The sequence below is a fragment of the Aspergillus versicolor genome (assembly GCF_001890125.1).
Source record: "Aspergillus versicolor CBS 583.65 unplaced genomic scaffold ASPVEscaffold_5, whole genome shotgun sequence".
Taxonomy (NCBI): Eukaryota; Fungi; Ascomycota; class Eurotiomycetes; order Eurotiales; family Aspergillaceae; genus Aspergillus; species Aspergillus versicolor.
Window position 1 is genome coordinate 1,631,193 of NW_024467528.1, and position 17,360 is coordinate 1,648,552.

Consider the following 17,360-nt stretch of genomic DNA (forward strand, 5'->3'; position numbering starts at 1 on the left):
GGGCACGTGGACTGTATATCAAACGCCAACAATAAGATTAATGGAATATGGAATATGTCTAGTCCTCCAAGGCTAGCATGGGTGGCCGTCAAGTTCAAATAAATGCAGAGCGGAAAAGAAAAGTTGATCCAGCAACTAAAACATAATCAATTTTGTTCGAAGATCAAACGCTAGTAGGTCTGCTCTATCATTCAGAACAGTAGTCAATCAAAGGGTATAGTAGTAGATTTCAAGGGTACAGATCGCCACGTATGCAGGCAAAAGCAATGGAACAGGCACACGAATCCTATGCACTCTTGTCTCACTTTCATCCAACACACTCAATCAGGAAGCTAATGCAAGGTTGGTTATCAGCACAATCAGTCGGATTCTCGTAACCGTATCGTCAATATCAAGTAAATCGTGAAGGCCTTAGAAGTAACCCCCGCTTGCAGATCGCGAGGCCCCCGACCTGGTAACGCCGGGTGATGTGGGCCTTGAGGTTGAGACGCCCGCATTCAAAAAGGGCGTTGACGGAAGCTTAATTGAGATCTCCTTGGGAGACGAAGAAGCAGGAGAAGTCTCGTCGCTGATGCTTTCTTTTTCGTAACGCCCAATGCGAATTGGAGGTGGACGCTTAGCATCTGAGCTTGGAAGCTCACAGAGATAGGTAGCCACCAGGACCGCAAAGGTACCAAAAAGATACTGGTGCGAGATTAGCATAGCCCAGAGCAGAGAAATTTCCGCATAAAGGTAAACGTACAGTCATAGTTGGCTCAAATTCGAAAAGCCAAACGCTACCCAACGACGTCAGGATTATCGTTGTAGCCGACGCAACATTCCTAGAATCTGCAAATGTCGGACCAGCAAAGAACGGAGCTACAATTCCTCCAATGGCTTGCACAATAATCGTAGTCCAAACCACCCAGTTATAACCGTCAAAAACTCCGCCATTGGCAATCTTCTCGCCATCCAAGAAAATCACACCAATGAATAGCGCAGGGAAAACCGAGTAGACCGCAATCTGCACGTTTCGGACCCAGAGGGAAGTGGAATGCGCACTATCCCGCACCACTTTTTCGAAGTATACCCCGGAGAGGCCAGAAGCTGCACAAGACCCAAGCGTAGCAAGAATGCCGACAACACGGTCCATGGACGGAGTCGCGGTCAGGATATCTTCCTCAATTCCTTCATAAGTAGCGGAACGCTTATGCAAATTCTGCCCCTGCTTAGCTGACTTCCACTCCTCCAAAGACCGAGGGAAATCGAAGTGCTTCGCCGCATTCTCAAGCAAAAGCTCCTCCGAGCTGCTAATGGGGACAAGAACGAGAGCAACGCCTCCTAGAAGCAGGAGTATAAACGCCCACTTCCGCAATGGAATACTCCTGCCCAGCAATGCAACACCAAACACAGAGCTGACAACAATCTTCAACTGGTACGACGCCTGGAAAGTCGCTGCCGGCAAATTCGAGAGCGCAATATATTGCAACGAGTTCGCCAAAGTATAGAGAGAAGCTGGGATTGCCAATTTCCAACTATCGCCGGAAAACACGGCTGTTGCGAGTGTAGAGAGGAGGGAAGTGGCGGGCACGGACGGAGGTGCTGATTTTGAAACTTCGTATAGCGCCAGCGTCAGGGAAACGGCGAGTTTCACAACTTCGTTAAAGAAAACAGCAGTGGATGTGAGATAGCGCTTGCCACCGGTAGGTGGCATCATTCGAGAGTAGTGTACCAACTGCGGGCGCGACAGGAGTCAGTCAGTCAGTCACAATAGAACCGTTGACGTAGTGGACCGCGGGAAATACTCACGAGCACAAATGTTGTGTATTGAACCGTCAACTACATGACAATCAAGAATGTTAGTATCCTCCCATACAATTTGAATTTGCAGACGATGCGTTTTGTGTTTCAACGTCTCCTGAACTCACCAGTATCCAAGAAGCGTGTTTCCCACCCGCCCCGGCCGGCCCAGACGACCGTCGTTGGACACTTTCCCCCATATTGAATTGATAGCAGTGTCCTCCCAACGGACACGCTAGATGACTGGAAAAGGAGAAACAAAGATGAGAATGAGACACTGAATTTCACCAGTGTCCTCCCAGGTGGTAACAGTTAGCGCGCCGGGTTATTTCATGCAGAAGTGAGCGTGTGAAAGGCTAGAAGTCGAGTCGTCCAGTCTTACTCTAGTCTACCTCGGGGCTGGCTTTACCTAGGGCGGTGTGACTTGGAAAACCACGGGGATCGGGCGACAGACGACTTTCCCCTGGATTTAGCGGCAAGCATTTGCGGTCCGTCATTGGGTGTCCTGACGTCAGGTCAGCCCTCAGGCTGGCTGGGCTGGGCTGGGCCAACTCAAAGCCCAACCACCCGAAACAGGAGGGATCGACACAGTCACCACAGCCCTCGAGTCTGAGCCATGGATCGATTGGGGCAACAGCCTGTGTCTTTGAAACAAACCGCACACGTTTCGTATTCTGATTCCTGCCCCGGCCTCCACGGTCTGATAAGCAAGCTGACTGTGATGCGCGTCTATCTCCTACCCTTGCTTTGCTTTTGCTCTTGCGCATGCCACCGCTCGTAATGGTATGACGACATCTGGCATGGTTGTCTGTTTATGCCTTCCACTGGGTCGCTGAAGCTTAATGGAGCGGAAACCATATCCTCAGGCTCCAGGTTTACTGTGCAAGGAGAGTAAAATTCCGGTTTTTGGGCAGACACTAGGAAGAAATCTTAATCCCTGAGACTTTGCTCGAGTTCTCCCTTTATACACATTAATTATTCTAATCTTCCATATCGCTATCCGAAAGCCCCCCACGTCCGAAATATGCATCCAAAAAGCCAATCCATGCATCAAATGGGAATCAGGTAGTCAAAAAAAGCGTCGTGGATATGACAAAAAAAAAAGGAAATGTAAAAAAAAAATACCGCCAACAGATAATAGGAATATGCTAATAGGTAGAGAGTGTGAGTGTGTGACAAAATGAGAGGGATAAAAGTAGACTCATGGCCTGGGAGTAAACGAAAGTACAGGCGGCCTATGACGATGATCAGTGCACAGCCGTTAAGTGACTGCCCTCAGTGGTCCATCCCAATGCCCAAGGGGGAAATTCACTGCCCTCACTTGGATCTTCCGCGGGATCCTCAAGTGCAATGGCCCCACTGCTATCCGTCCGCCTCCTTGAGTGGTTTCTCTGAACTTCAGGGACGGGAGGTGGGGGTCGTTGGGGTGGAGGCTTTTGGGACGGCAAGGGCGAAAAGCGGTGAATAGGTAGAGTTGGGGTGAGAGGAGATGTGGCACTGGTGGCAGGAGACGGGAGGCTTTTTGAAGAGACACTCGCTTGCGGCGAAGGGACTGAAGTTGTAGTCTTATCTTCAGTATCAGACCCTGTGCCTTGCTGAGTAGAAGCAGCCTTGTTTTGATAATACGATGGCGGAAGCGGCGGTGCTGGTACCGAAGGAGGGATACCAGGGCTAAGGCGTAGGAACGAGGTATCTGAGCAGTAGAATGAATCCCGAGAAGGAACTGAGAGGCCTGATACCACCGAGCGGCGATCGGGTTCAACATGTTCGTTGAAGATGCTCGGGGTCATCTTGCCGTGTCGCAGTCTCATCACTTCAAGCAGGCGCTCTTCCTGTCTCGTCACAGTCATCACGCGGCTCCTCCTGTTCATCTCTCGCTGAGACATAGTTGGAGTTCTTGTCCGAACGTGGCTCTTGTCCTCAAAAATAGGATCACCGTGAAGGAAGCCGGGCTCGAGGATGGCGGGAACACCACTCGAACGGCGTGATTGATCACCTCCGGCTGTCAACGAGGACTTTCGCGGTATCGAAGCATTGGAGTCTTGCTGGGGTTGAAGGTATTTTGAACTTGATCGAGAACTTTGAGTCTGACTCGATGAAGGACGTTCTACACTTCGTAGTGTCCCTCTAGTTGCTTGCGCGGCAGCAGCGGTACAGATTTCGGCGTCATATCCCCCGTACGTGCTGACGCTGTCCCTCTTGTTTCTGCTTGGTCTGAATGGAGGCTTCAACAAAGGCTGCGGCTCATCATCTTCGTCTTCGGAGGAGGAAAGACAAAGCACGCTAGATTTATTCAAATCGGTGTTCTTCAGTGTGTTTTTACTGCTCTTTTTAGACACGGAAGGACCCTTATTTAGAGACCTGGCCGATGTGGCCTTCCGGAGAGTTCTTTGGGACGAATGTGCCGATTCGCCCGCCGATAGATATGACCTCGAGTCGCTGTGTTGGGTCTGGGGCCTAGCGCGCAGACTGAAGTTCATTTGGCTGTATAGGGCGCGTTCCGTGGACCGTGGAGTTGGTTGGGCATCAAGATCCTTTTGCAGCGCCCAGTCCATCTCACTAGTTCTCACCGTCTTCTCCAACGAAGGATTGCTCCACACGGGGGGCGTGTCCTGTAAGAGCGATGAATTTAAAACGCTGTTGAGCGTCTGCTGGGTCTCCTCTGGGCGGCTTGATGCCCTGGGTCGTGGCGACTTGGTGAATTTCTTTCCAAGGCGGCTCTCCGAGTTGTGTGGCTTTAACGTAGAATATTCCGAGGTCATAGAAAGAGCAGATGGTGAGGACACCATGCGCTGCGGAGATAGAAGAGGTGTAGAGTTGTTTTGTGGTTTGGGGAACAGCAAAGAGAGGTCGATCCTTGGGGGTCGTGCCTTCCGTTTCGAGTCCTTCATTGGCCCCTTTGGTTGTTTGAACGCTGGGTTCAATCCGTTATCTGAGATTTCCTGGTCCTCCATGTTCTCGCCATGGTCCTGGCCAGGATCTGTGCTTGGCTCAGCCGGTGCGTCCTTCGAACTATACCGAGAATACAGCCCGGAGGAGGAGGGAGATAGATGTAGCTTCCTTGACAGCTGAGCCAGAGATGGTTTCGGACTGCGAGCGCCACGATAATCTTGGCCTAACAGCGGCGACGACGCGCGCACACGAAGATTCGGTGGTTGTCGTCCGTCTTCGTCTGCGTCGGGGTTCTGCTGTGCTTCCGGTGCATTCAGATAATTCGCGCTCCGGCTTGTCTTTTGATCAGGGCGCTTATGGTAATCCTTGTCGACGGCGATGCCGGTTGTTCCGAGTATTCGCTGGGCCTTGGGGATGGACCGAGACTTGTGCTCCTTCCGATTGCTGCCATCGCTAGAGTTTGGTTTCATGCTGGAGGTCCGCAGCGGGATGTGGAAAGATTTATGCGGCATGGTGAGATCTTCCGCCGTCAGCGACGCCCAGTGGATACTTTTCGTAGAATAGTTCGTGTCGTTCGCAATGCTCCTAGAGGAGTGTTGTCATTTGTCGTTGTCTGTCGTTCGTTCGGTATTTATTAAAGATAGATGAAAAAGTGGCTCGGGTGTTTGTTTCACCTCAAAAAGAGAAACCTTCCCCACACGACGGGAGTCGGTGAATCGGGCGGATAGAGACGGCTGGCGCCAGCGCCAAAACGGAGTGTAAATTGCCAATTTCGGAAGTGAATTGTAGATGTAAAGATCGAGGGTTGCTTCTCCGTGAAGAGAGGCGTTCAGTAGCGAGAGAGCGGACGGAAAGCACGAAAGAGCGACAGGGACAGGAGAGGGAGAAGGTGGAAAAAGGCACAGGGACAACAGCAGCACAGGTGGTTTTAAGAGATTAAGTGGATAAGCAGGCATCGAGCAGCCAGGGACCGGCCATCGACAAAATGTCCAATTTAATTATTTCAATCCAAGCCCGATCCGCCCGTGCACAGTGCACTCCTCAGACTCAGAGTGTCCACTCTTTGGCAACACCATCGTGACGTTCCTGGAAATTATTGCACTGGCCGCCAATCATTATTCCCCCAACCATGTCCACCCCTGCCTTTTCCCTGAATCCGGCTGTGCCCTCCCATCTCCAGCTGTCGAGAGCCGTGGTTCAGTGGCCCAAGGGGCAGACTAGCACGTCCTGAACCGAAGACCGCTCGCTGGCTATCGACTGACAGTGTGGGTGTTATGTTTTTAAGGGGCGATCAGACTTTCGACCGGGCTCAAAGCTAAACCCCCCAGATCGGAATCGAACATTGACATTGGCTACGAGGCTAGTCTATCAATAGACGATGGCCGGTGGCAGCACCAGAAGCAGCCGATCCGCGATGAATGCCCGCTGCTGGAGTCTGGTGGAGCATCGATCATCACCCTTTCGATGCTGTTCCTGAGTCCTGTTAATCGGCAAGTGAGCCGCAATGGCTGATGGGAACACTGTGGATGGCGACCCGCGATGCTGCGACAATTGGACGAGTGTTTTTACCGTGGTCACAGAGGCGGCCTATTCTCCGGGGTGAGCTCCGTCGTCAAACAGGAGCCGGACACATGCACAACGCGAGTTTCAGCGGCAGCGACAGACGCGGGATCAGCTCTCGCTTCGTGACACCCGAGGATTCGTCAAGGTCAGGACCAGGGCCGGCGACGCCGCTGCCATCTCCGCCTCGAAGTGGGCTACACTAGGATGATGCCTGTCAGACAGTGGGTTCACCCACCTCGAATGCGCGTCAAATGCACACTTTGCTTCTGCTTTTGACTTTTGAAACCGAGGTCGAAAGGTGAAACTTTGAGCTTGCTCTCCACGTTCTCAGTCTCGGAGGCAGCTTTGAGGTTCATGGGCTTCGATCAGAGACACAGGCTACAGCAGAGATACAGGCATCCGATCCACGCGACACAAGCAATCTCCCTTTACACACACACACACACCTCTGGGCAATCTTCGAAGATGCAGGTGCAACCGACCGGAGAAATCTGCACCTTTCATAAAGAATCGAATAATAATACTACGACGCCCTCATATGAAGCGAAGGAACCAATCCATAGTCCGTCAGCGAAAGGGGGGTGGTTAGCTCTCGTAAATTCGTGATCTCCACGAGTTCTGCTCGCACTCCAGTATCCCACTCGATCGAGCCAGATCCCGCGGGAGGGCGACGTCTTCAAGAACCTTCGTTTGGGAGTCTAACTCCTTCGTTCGTGAGGCGCCCCCTTTTCTGCCAATAGACGCGCACAAAAAACTGCTGATCGCCGGCCTCGGGATGAAGGTGGAGTGGTTGGAGTCCAGAATTCTCAATTATTGATTCGATTCAATAGTCAACCATCGTCTCCATCCTTCAATTTGAAATAATCAACCCCCCAATCATAACGCCTGCAGTCCGCCCCAGACGAGCGCCTTTGGGGGTTGACAATGTTTTGACTTTTTGAGTTTGACTTCCAATTGTCTGTGTCCCGTCGCTGTGGTTGCTGGGAGTGATGTGCCAGACTATTGAAGATAGCCTGGCACTGATTTACGGGGAAGGGAGGGGTGAATGTAAGTGAAACCCATCCTGAGGAAACCTTCAAGCCGTCAAAATTCGTCAGGAAGGATGTCAACACTCAGGCCCAGCACTCAAATGGTGGAGACTCCTATTTCGCACAGTCGTGCTCTGCTCCCGTGCGTTGCTGTACAACTCAGCGGAGGATTCCTCGAAACCAAGGCGGAAACCAACAGCAACCCCCATGCTCCACGGCTATAATTGGACATGTCATGTCAGGTTGGCGCCTGCGACGAAACAATCGAGAAGCCACCAGCCGCTGGCACAACACCTGACATTGCGCTACTGCAGCGCCCCCTGCGTTTGTCGACGGCGGTTTCACACAGTGCATGCATTTGGCGTTGCTGATTTGTCCGATGACACGAGGGTGCGCTAACCCTTTGCGACCTATCTACTGCTGATCATGATCTATCTGATTCGGTGCGAGGATCAAAAACATCATCGACCTCAAGCTGTCACTCCGCATTCGGCCTTGTCTTGCTTCCAGCCATCATGGAGACTTGGTGGATTAACAAGATTCCGATGATCGCCAGGCTAGTTTCACCCTTCCGCACGGTACGGGTTTGTGGACCTTCCTCAATAGCTCTTGATCCTTTGCTTTCATGCTTGGTTTGAGTTTCGTCATTTTTTGTGTGCATTCAGTTAATTCAACGAGCTACTATGACACACCCCACCCAGCATGCGGATAGAGGAGGGGAGAAAAGATAAACGAAAACATCATCACCATTCACCACATACTCGAGTAGGTATGACGGGAGTTCATCCTACTTAGCCCAGACCCGGCCTGAGCCAGAGTCAGGGCTGCGGCTGCTTCAACATACACTAGTTGCTTTATTTGCTTTTTACCATCCCTGTGCTGCCTGCGCTACCCTGCCCTACACTGGTCGACTCCAAATCCTGCAGACGACTCATCACATACGAATTCTCCGACTCTGGCCCCGAGGGCTTGGAACCGGGGCTCGATTAATGAGATCTCTTTCTCCGAAAGCAAACGTTCTTAGTTAGCCTATTCCATGCAGAAGCTTAACCCCGAGTTTTGGGCGAATAAGCCACTAACTAGAACTAGATAATGGTTATGGCGCTGGCGCTGAGTCGAAAGTGGAAACAAAGAAATTTTGGACAAGACTGGACGAAGGAAAGCAGACCCGCCTAGATAGATATGTATGCACCTCGTAGAAAATTAGAAATACGTGTTGACAACTTTTGCATGCACGGCCCCCCTGGCCGTTGAAAGTGAAATTTGAATCTTGAACCTGGAGCCTGGAACCTTGGACTGGAAACCAAGCCCTTCCTTCAATGAGTGAGTTGCGGTAAACATCAATTATTCGTCTGTTGCTTCTTGTTTTGATTCTTGGACTCCTGCGACAGAGCATCTTGGTACCCCGATATCTGTGACCCTGTTTACGGCTTGACCCTAACCCCGTAGTCCGTGCTTGTCTCATTTCGCCGAATTGCCGTTCCGTGCAAACTATTGCCCACAGGGTCAAGTTCAGCGCGAACATGAAACCGTCGGGACATATGAAACAGACCCGCTGCTGGCGAACATGCAGAATGCTCCAGTTGACAAGTAACGAGTTAACCCTATATGGCATGTGCGCTCGAACATACTGTATGTGGTAATTCGTCAGACTCATTATTATTCGTTCCCACTCGTCTCTGCCCCAACGTCAATGAGCTTGGTGAAGTTGCTGATTTTGCGCCTCTTGCGGCTGCTACGTCGAGGCTTGTCCGTGCCTACTTCATCGTCTGAAGCTGTTGACTGTGACGGCGTTACTGGGCGTACCGGTTCGGGGCCAATTTGCGAGGACCGGGTTCGTTTGCGAGTGGACCTTTGTGGTGTGCTTTTATCTGTGGGTTGGCTGTCTTCGATGACACTAACGACGTTGGATGATCTTGTGCGACGTCGAGAGTTGAGGGCTCGTTGCGGTGTGCCCAATTCCTGAGACTCATCGTCGCGAGTATCTTTCGTCGTCCTGGGTTGGTCGTCTTGGCTGTTGTTTACCGCTGTTATGACAGTGTTTTGAGAGTTTTGTTTGCTCAAGCCGTCAGCATCACTGGTGGCTGGCGGGCTAAGCGCCTCGAGAGAATCAGTGAAGTATTGTTTTGTGTACTGCGGCATTTTTTTAGCAAGAAACAGGAGGGGGGAAAGTTTCAGCATGAGACTTGATCTACTTACGTGGTGTTCGATCTTCACCATAGGATTCATTATATCCCTTTGGATTATCTCGCGGACTTTTGGTTTTTCGGGCACAATAAATGTAGGCAGGCCCTTACGAATGCATTCTTTGGGCTTGTAGCCGGGCGTTGGTTGCATGATTGCCTTCCTCTTTAGAAATTCCTTGACCCGGGAAAAGGCCGGTGGACTGCAGTCTGTGGGACAGTTAGGGTGCGGTTATCCAACCAATATTCGGTGCTTCTTACGGATTTTCTCGCAGAATGCCTGAGCAGAACTTAGGATTCCTTCTTCTGAGATGATTTTCAGAGTCTTTCGAGCTAGAATGACGTTGTCCAAGCTATTGAAAATCTGACTTTCGTTTGGTTCAAGCAGGCAGCGGTAGCATGCGTGGATGTCAGGAACTGAATGTTTATACCCACCCACATAGCCATAGCAAAGTCGGTGTTGCCGCGTATTGCAGAAGCTACACACAATCTAAAATGTTTAGCACGGCCTCTATAGGTATAAAACGTAGTTGCTCGCTCACCATGTCTTCTTCCTCTCCGTTCCAGCCACATTGGCATCTAGTAGCAGCTGGCCCAGAACGCCTTGGGGCTAGAATTTTGGAAGCCTTGCGCAATTCTGCAATCTTATCCTCCCTGAGAGTGAATTTCGTATTCGGCCTTGCTACTTCCACGGTCTCGGCTTCCGGAGTAGGCGTTTGCTTAACGGGCTGTGTGGGAATCAAATTACTGTCTGAGGAGGGCTCGCCCTGGGACTGATTTGGTGAGGTTAATTAACCATGCCAGAAGGTGTTGGAGCCTATGGTTTCCCTTACAGGCATCATCATCCGTAGCCTCTCTCGCTCAACAACGTCCTGAGTTGCTTCCTGAGAGCTTCCTATTTCACAAAAGGCGATTAATCGGCATTTATCCACAAAATAGGTAGAGGCCGAGGTAAACATACCCTCGATCTGGGAGAATTGCAGTTTGCTCTCTTCATCTTCAAAGCCAATGTCCTCGGCTCGCGGCACGGTGTCTCTGTATCCGATGTCTGCGGGTATCGGCGGTATAGGCTCTGAATCCTCTGGTTCTGGCCCAGTCCATTTGAGCGAGGTGACTTTAAGCCCGACACTAAGCCCGTCAGCGGTGGCTATCGAATTGGACGGACAATACGTACGTATGCCACCCACTTTCCATTTTACCGCATGCCTGGGATTCTCGTCTCCAATTTTCAGTTAGCGGATAGTTGATAGTTCCATCTCTTGCACCGTTGAAACCAGGTGGCTCGTAATCAGGGGGGCAGTCCTCAGTGTAGAAGAGGTGAACGCCGAGTGCGCGTTTGTCTACATACGTTAGCAGCAGCCCAGCATCCAAAACTGCAGGGTCTACATACTTGGGAGAGTTGGAAGGAAAGCGCTCAGGGTTATCAAGCGCCGGACAATGGTTTCCAGTCCAACTCTGGCTGTCTGAGCGGACTTCATGTCAGCAACATAGCCACATGGCTCTATTGACAACGTTTTTAAACGTCTATTTATGTCGCCTAGTCCATCAGTATACCTGAAAGAAAAGGTATACGACTCAAGAACATTGTCAGGCGCTTCCTTGTCGGCGATGATTGTGAGTTGGACCGCCTCAAGGACACTCTTGCTGAGAGCGTCAAAAATACCGGTTTCCTGGATTGGTTAATTAGTATATTCGGAACGCACGGTTAATCAAGAGACATACCAGAACGTTAATTATCATGTCTGCCTTCGGTTCGGAGCCGTGAAGAATGATCTTCAAAGGCTGTCCTCTCTTGGCTTTCCCAAAAGAGTCATCGGCAACCCCGTTGGGGCCTTTTGAGATGGGGCTGTTATCGATGAACTCGCGATAAGAGAACTTCTCCTGCTTTTGCGCCTCTCTGAGATCGCGATCGTCAAAGCATTGGAGTGGTAAGAATTCTCTAAAAGTGACGGGTCAGACATGGCGACTGAGAAAATATCGGCGCAACAGGGTATAAACTAACCTAAGGTAAAAGAGAGTTCCGAACTACATATAAAATCAATTAGTTGGTGGTGCAGCCGGAAAGTTCGGGGAACTAACGGAAACGTGGAGCATGATCTTGACCATCTCCAGACTTTGTTGCTGCTGCAGAACGCGGTGCTCCTCCGCACTTAACTCGTCTAGGCCATCCATCGCAGCTCGAGACTCAATTGCTGGAGAGGAAGCTGGCGTCGTGCCGTTCGATGGTAAAAGACCGCGAGGCTGAGCAAGCTGTGACCGAGCCGCCATGGGCGGTCCAGTAAATTTGATCCTGACCATTTCAGAGGAAAGGGCGAGCGAAAGCTCGCTGTCGCCGGATCAATCCGAAGTTGCAGGCAAAAACAGCGATCAAGATAGCCTTCGGAAGTGGATGGATAAAGGAGAGAGAATTGAGGCCTGATGGAAATGCAAAGTTCGGTCACGGGAGTTGGAAACGACTCTCGTGTCTTGCTTTCGCGGGCGCGGACAGGCTTTCAATGAATTGAATAATGCCCGTTTGATTCTCAGGCCCCCTTTTTTCGGTGCTGTACAAAATGCCAACAAACATCTGCCTTCGTTTGATCTTCCCTGTCCCTTGTTCTCGATCGCTTGAGTTGCGGGGCTCTGATTTGTTCTCTCTCTTTTCTCCACTGATTTCCCGGATTCCGCTGGCTTTTCTTGGCCTTGTGTTCTTTGACAGTTCTTGCACTTATCACAATTCCTAGCCAAATATTTATCCATAGTTCGAGACTACGTCAAGCTTACTGAATAAATTTACACTATTCCCAATACTACATATTATTGCTAGCCTGTACAAGGATTATTTGATTCTTTAAGCAAGTCAGGTCAGGTTCTTGATGTTATTTATCTTATCCTTCACAATTAATTAGAACAACTATCATTACAAGCTTTGACTTATGAAGTCCAGAGAGTACTAAATATAGAAGCGCTGCGGACCGGTGAAGGTATGGATATGGGGCGGAATAGCCTGAAGGATCAAATACCTCTGCACCAGCAGACAACATAACTGTGACGCCACTTCTACTTCAACATACCAGAAAAAATGACAAAGACATTATTAGTTATTTACCAAAGGCCTCCAGAGTCGGAGAAGTGCCCAGTGCCCGCCGTGGTCGGCTAAAACGGACAAAAACAGTTCTTGCACACAGACCCATTCTTATGGGCCTTCCCCGCATTTTGATCTTTCGCGCCGCTCTCAGTCTTCCTAACAAGGCGAACAGCCGCGAATTTCGAAGTATCCATCCCCCCAGCTTTTTCTACTGTGGATTTGCGCGTACTGAGAAATATATATGGCATTTTCGTTAAAGAAGGAACACATCCTGCCAGCCGGTTTCAACTAATCACCAGACTACAACAGTGGGTTCGAAGTTCGAACTCCTCCACCGCAAAGATATTGGAGATATAACCCCACTATCACACGTGATTTCAGCCAAGTTGTTGCAGCTGCGAGTCCATAAAATCATGCCATATACCTCGTTATTCTCCGTGTGTACAGATTATGTAGAGTTATATCTTACAATATCATGGTGCGTTCTTGTGCCTTCTTGAAGAGATGACATATCACATGACATCCTTCGCCTCCCTTGGAAAAAAAGGCATCCGAACAGTTGCAGAGTTGTGTTTTAAAACATGAAAAGTGTCCTTCAATGCTTACATTTGAGGAGTAGTAATGTAGTATCTGTTCCATGTTGTAACTGAGCTCTGCGTGCTTTGGTGGGATAATTCTGCTTAGCGCCGAGCGTGGTATTCACGAGACGAGTTTCATACTCTAACGGCAAATTCTGATCCCACGCGGCCCTGCTGAGATTTTCGCTTGCGCCCTTGCTCTCGCCCATTCTTTGGCATGAGTGTAAAACCAAACATACAAAGTTTCTCTGTTCTATCTAATCATTTCTGGTCCTTCCTCGTAGGAATCTACTATTTATCAGATTTGAAGTCTTCGATTCAGACCCATTCGCGGTCCCTCTTTCTTAGATCTGTTGCCGCTCGGGGCGGCGCCAAATCGGGCTAGCCCCGGCCAGGTGACAGTACGGTACGACGCTGCTGAGACCGACACAACTTGGAACCAACCACCCCAGCTCTCCCTCGATTGTCTCCGCCGCCCAACATCTCCTTGTTCGGCGCACGCCACTGGGAGTTTTCTTTTTCTGCTTTCCTGCCATCGCTACTGCCGACTTCGTGCCTTCTCAAAAATACACATCCGTGACGACCATGTTCTAACGATCTCTGTTTTATTTTCACTTTGGGCAGTCAGATGGTCTTGACGGCCGTGTACGGAGGAGCATCCTGCTGACAGCCCCCCCATCTCGCCTGTTTCCTTGAATAGGCTCCTAGAACCCAACCGCTTCAACCTGCTTCAAGCTACTTTCTTACGCAAAATTCGAATATTAGCGCGACATTTACTACACTTCGAATAGACACGGCGGTTTTCTTCGTTACTATCACCCTCACGACGCGTCCGTGTACCTCTCGCACTCTTAGAGTTCAACGCAGCTTGACGGCAAGCACAGAACAACAAGATGGACGATAACGAACCCAAGGACGGTTTTATTCAAGGGTCAGCGTCTGGTTCCATTGGCCAGTTCTCCTTCGCCCCCGCAACGCGAACAACTGTCGTTACCACCACCACAACTACTACCACCTCCTTCCCTCCGTTGTTTATCAAACCACCACGAGCGGTCCAGGAACTTGATCCGAAGCTGTACCCACTGGCGTCATCTCCCACACCATCGGCTTTGAAAAATATCAAGTTTGATCTTGGTGGAAAGTCCGTGGTCTTCAGCGAGCCTGATGACACCACGGCGACTATAGAGGAGGTACGAAATACAACACTATCACTCCATTTTGACAGATAAAATCTAACATGGCCTCCAGATAACCGAAAAGAACGATGCTTTGAAGGCCTCAAATGGCGTAGTCCGATCAGTCACTTCGTTTAATTCCGAAGATGGCCAACTACCGCGTCGGTTCGCAGTTCCGAGAGTTTCGAACCATCCCGCCCCTCTCCCAGCCAGCTCCAAGCGCCGACCCCTATCGTTCACAGAAGCTCGACAAGGGAATTTGAGGTCTCAGTCGAGTAGGATTCCGTCAGAGCCTTTGCTTCGTTCCTCTCGAGCCCATGGCAACACCCCTTCCTACCCTAGACCCGCCGGCTTGGCAACACCCGAGACAGAAAACAGCAGTTTCGGTTCTCAAGAGAGCATTGCTTCGCGGAGACGAATCCACAGCGCGAACTTTCCCCGGAGAGAGACCCTTCTTCGATCACCATTGTCTTCAGAAGTCGAATCCCAAGGCGATCTGTCAACCCTCCATACTAGAAAAGACCCTTCTCGTACCAGAACCATCGTTTCTGAGAGAAGCAGACAACTTGGACGTCCTCCGGTGTCAGATCCTGTCGACTCGATAATACCCGAAGACGAAAATTCGGGGCAGCAAGACCTAGCTGCTTCCGAGAGTCAGGACACAGAATATGTCCCTGACTCACTTTCCCAAAATCGATCCCATGATTCAGCTTCACAGCTGACACTTGTTGACAATGTTGCTGCGCAGGATATGTGCCTACCCAGTCCTAGTTTGTCACCGGTGGCAGCTATGAATGCATTGCATGCGGAATCATCATTTGACTCTGCTGAAGAACCCGAAGATGAAACAGATTCAAGTTTCGAACACATTGATTCCCAGCTTATCGGCCCTTCACGAAAAAAGACCTCGACTGCTCCTGTGCCTGCAGATTCCGAACGTAACACCAATGCTTCAACACTAAATACGAAATCACCTGGTGCGTCCTCGTTGATGGACATACCCAATGTTGTGGATTTCTTTGACACTATACCGGAGGAGATGAAGACATACCTCATGTACCAACTCCTAAAACGCTGCCCTAAACCGACGTTGCACTTTGTCGCCGACGTTGTCAATCCAGCCCTAAAATGTGACTTTATCACGCTTCTTCCGCTCGAGTTAAGCCTGAATATTGTCAAGTATTTCGACGCGCAAACCATGTGCCGTGCTGCCCAGGTGTCAAAGAAGTGGAGACACATCATCAATTCCGACGAGAAGTCCTGGAAAGAACTCTTTGATAAAGATGGGTTTACGCTCCCAGAGGGAGAGCTCCACCGAGCTATTAGAGAAGGGTGGGGCTGGCAGTTTCCAAACGGAGTGGAAGACTACGAGAAGGACCTCAGTCTATCACCTTTCATCAAGCCGGACCCAGATTCTGGCTCAGCTTTGTCACCACTTGCCGGACCAAGTGACAGATCGTCGTCTCTCAATCGACGCCCGAAAAGAAAGGCTTCCCGAGTTTCTAGCAGAAAACTGGCGAAACGAAAGATCTCATCTAGCGGCACCGATCAATCCGATTCATCAGATTGGAGAAGAGAAGTATCATTAACGGAAGGGCCATATGCTGCTGCCAACGCTGCAGCTGCGGCTATTCCATATCCAGACATTGGTCTTCCATCTCTTCGAGCACTCCATCTCTACAAATCCCTATACCAGCGACATTATTCCGTGCGCAAGGGCTGGATGAAAACCGGCGTAAAGCCAAGACACATTGCCTTCCGTGCCCATGACCGTCATGTAGTCACATGCCTCCAATTCGATACCGATAAAATTTTGACTGGCAGTGATGACACTAATATCAATGTGTATGACACGAAGACAGGCGTCTTAAGGGCAACTCTCGAAGGCCACGAAGGTGGCGTTTGGGCCCTTGAATATCATGGCAATACTCTTGTCTCCGGGTCTACCGATAGGTCCGTTCGCGTCTGGGACATCGAAAGGGCAAGATGTACACAAATATTCCATGGCCATACTTCAACCGTACGCTGTTTGCAAATCGTTCTACCAGTTGAAGTCGGAAAGAAAGCAGACGGCACTCCTGAAATGATGCCCAAGGAGCCGTTAATCATTACGGGTTCTCGGGATTCAAACTTACGAGTTTGGAAACTCCCTCAATCAGGAGACCCTGGCTATTATCAAAGCGGGCCCCATGTGGACGATTCTGATTGTCCGTATTTCGTCCGCGTCCTGACCGGCCACCAACATTCGGTCCGCGCTATTGCAGCCCATGGAGACACCTTGGTCAGCGGAAGTTATGACTGCACCGTGAGGGTGTGGAAGATATCCACAGGGGAAACCGTACACCGACTTTCTGGTCACTCACTGAAAGTGTATAGTGTGGTTCTCGACCATAAGCGGAACCGTTGCATAAGTGGATCTATGGATAATATGGTCAAGGTGTGGTCCCTAGAGACAGGTTCAATTCTTTACAATTTGGAAGGTCACACGTCACTTGTCGGCCTTCTAGACCTGAAGTGTGATCGTCTTGTCTCGGCTGCCGCGGACTCAACTCTCCGAATCTGGGACCCTGAGACTGGCCAATGCAAGAGTATGTTGAGCGCCCATACAGGTGCAATCACATGCTTCCAGCATGATGGGCAGAAAGTTATCTCGGGCTCCGACCGAACTCTGAAGATGTGGGATGTACGAACCGGAGAATGTGTTCGAGATCTTCTCACAAACCTTGGCGGAGTATGGCAGGTCAAGTTTAATGACCGTAGATGCGTTGCTGCAGTGCAGCGTGATGGCATGACTTACATTGAGGTGAGTGTTTGTTTATTCGTTGTTGCTTCAAACGTCTCAGACTAATTATCGCTAGGTTCTTGACTTCGGTGCGTCCCGTGATGGTCTTCCAGATGATCAGCTAGGTAGACGTATTGTCGTCAACCGATCGGGGCAGGAAGTTAGTGACACTGATGAGGATTACGATCTGTCGGATGCTTAAGTTGCATCCACACAAGCTACGAACCGGTTTCGACGCTACGACCCGCTGGTAGGACACTGATTGGGGCGTGTACTATGTTTGACCGCCCGAAACACCAAGCACCAGTGCTTC

General features: G+C 50.3%; 3 protein-coding genes across 3 annotated transcripts; 1 reads left to right on the plus strand and 2 right to left on the minus strand.

The window, feature by feature from the left end:
• Nucleotides 1–411: 411 nt before the first annotated feature.
• Nucleotides 412–5,183, minus strand: ASPVEDRAFT_133240 (uncharacterized protein; the record flags this gene model as incomplete). Its single annotated transcript, XM_040807011.1, has 6 exons — nucleotides 412–684; nucleotides 743–1,714; nucleotides 1,789–1,818; nucleotides 1,908–2,022; nucleotides 2,442–2,515; nucleotides 3,036–5,183. The coding sequence occupies 6 exons, from the start codon at nucleotides 5,181–5,183 to the stop codon at nucleotides 412–414; spliced, it is 3,612 nt and encodes a 1,203-aa protein (XP_040668424.1).
• A 3,738-nt stretch (nucleotides 5,184–8,921) lies between these two features.
• On the minus strand, nucleotides 8,922–11,743 carry ASPVEDRAFT_53297 (putative meiosis specific protein Hop1; the record flags this gene model as incomplete). The annotated part of the gene is made up of 11 exons (XM_040814775.1): nucleotides 8,922–9,395; nucleotides 9,462–9,655; nucleotides 9,707–9,935; nucleotides 9,988–10,218; nucleotides 10,279–10,340; nucleotides 10,407–10,573; nucleotides 10,620–10,785; nucleotides 10,836–11,115; nucleotides 11,168–11,384; nucleotides 11,448–11,470; nucleotides 11,525–11,743. 11 exons carry the CDS (start codon nucleotides 11,741–11,743, stop codon nucleotides 8,922–8,924), a joined length of 2,262 nt encoding a protein of 753 aa, XP_040668425.1.
• A 2,240-nt stretch (nucleotides 11,744–13,983) lies between these two features.
• On the plus strand, nucleotides 13,984–17,249 carry ASPVEDRAFT_84148 (F-box/WD repeat-containing protein; the record flags this gene model as incomplete). Its single annotated transcript, XM_040817502.1, has 3 exons — nucleotides 13,984–14,280; nucleotides 14,339–17,068; nucleotides 17,124–17,249. The coding sequence occupies 3 exons, from the start codon at nucleotides 13,984–13,986 to the stop codon at nucleotides 17,247–17,249; spliced, it is 3,153 nt and encodes a 1,050-aa protein (XP_040668426.1).
• Nucleotides 17,250–17,360: the final 111 nt, after the last annotated feature.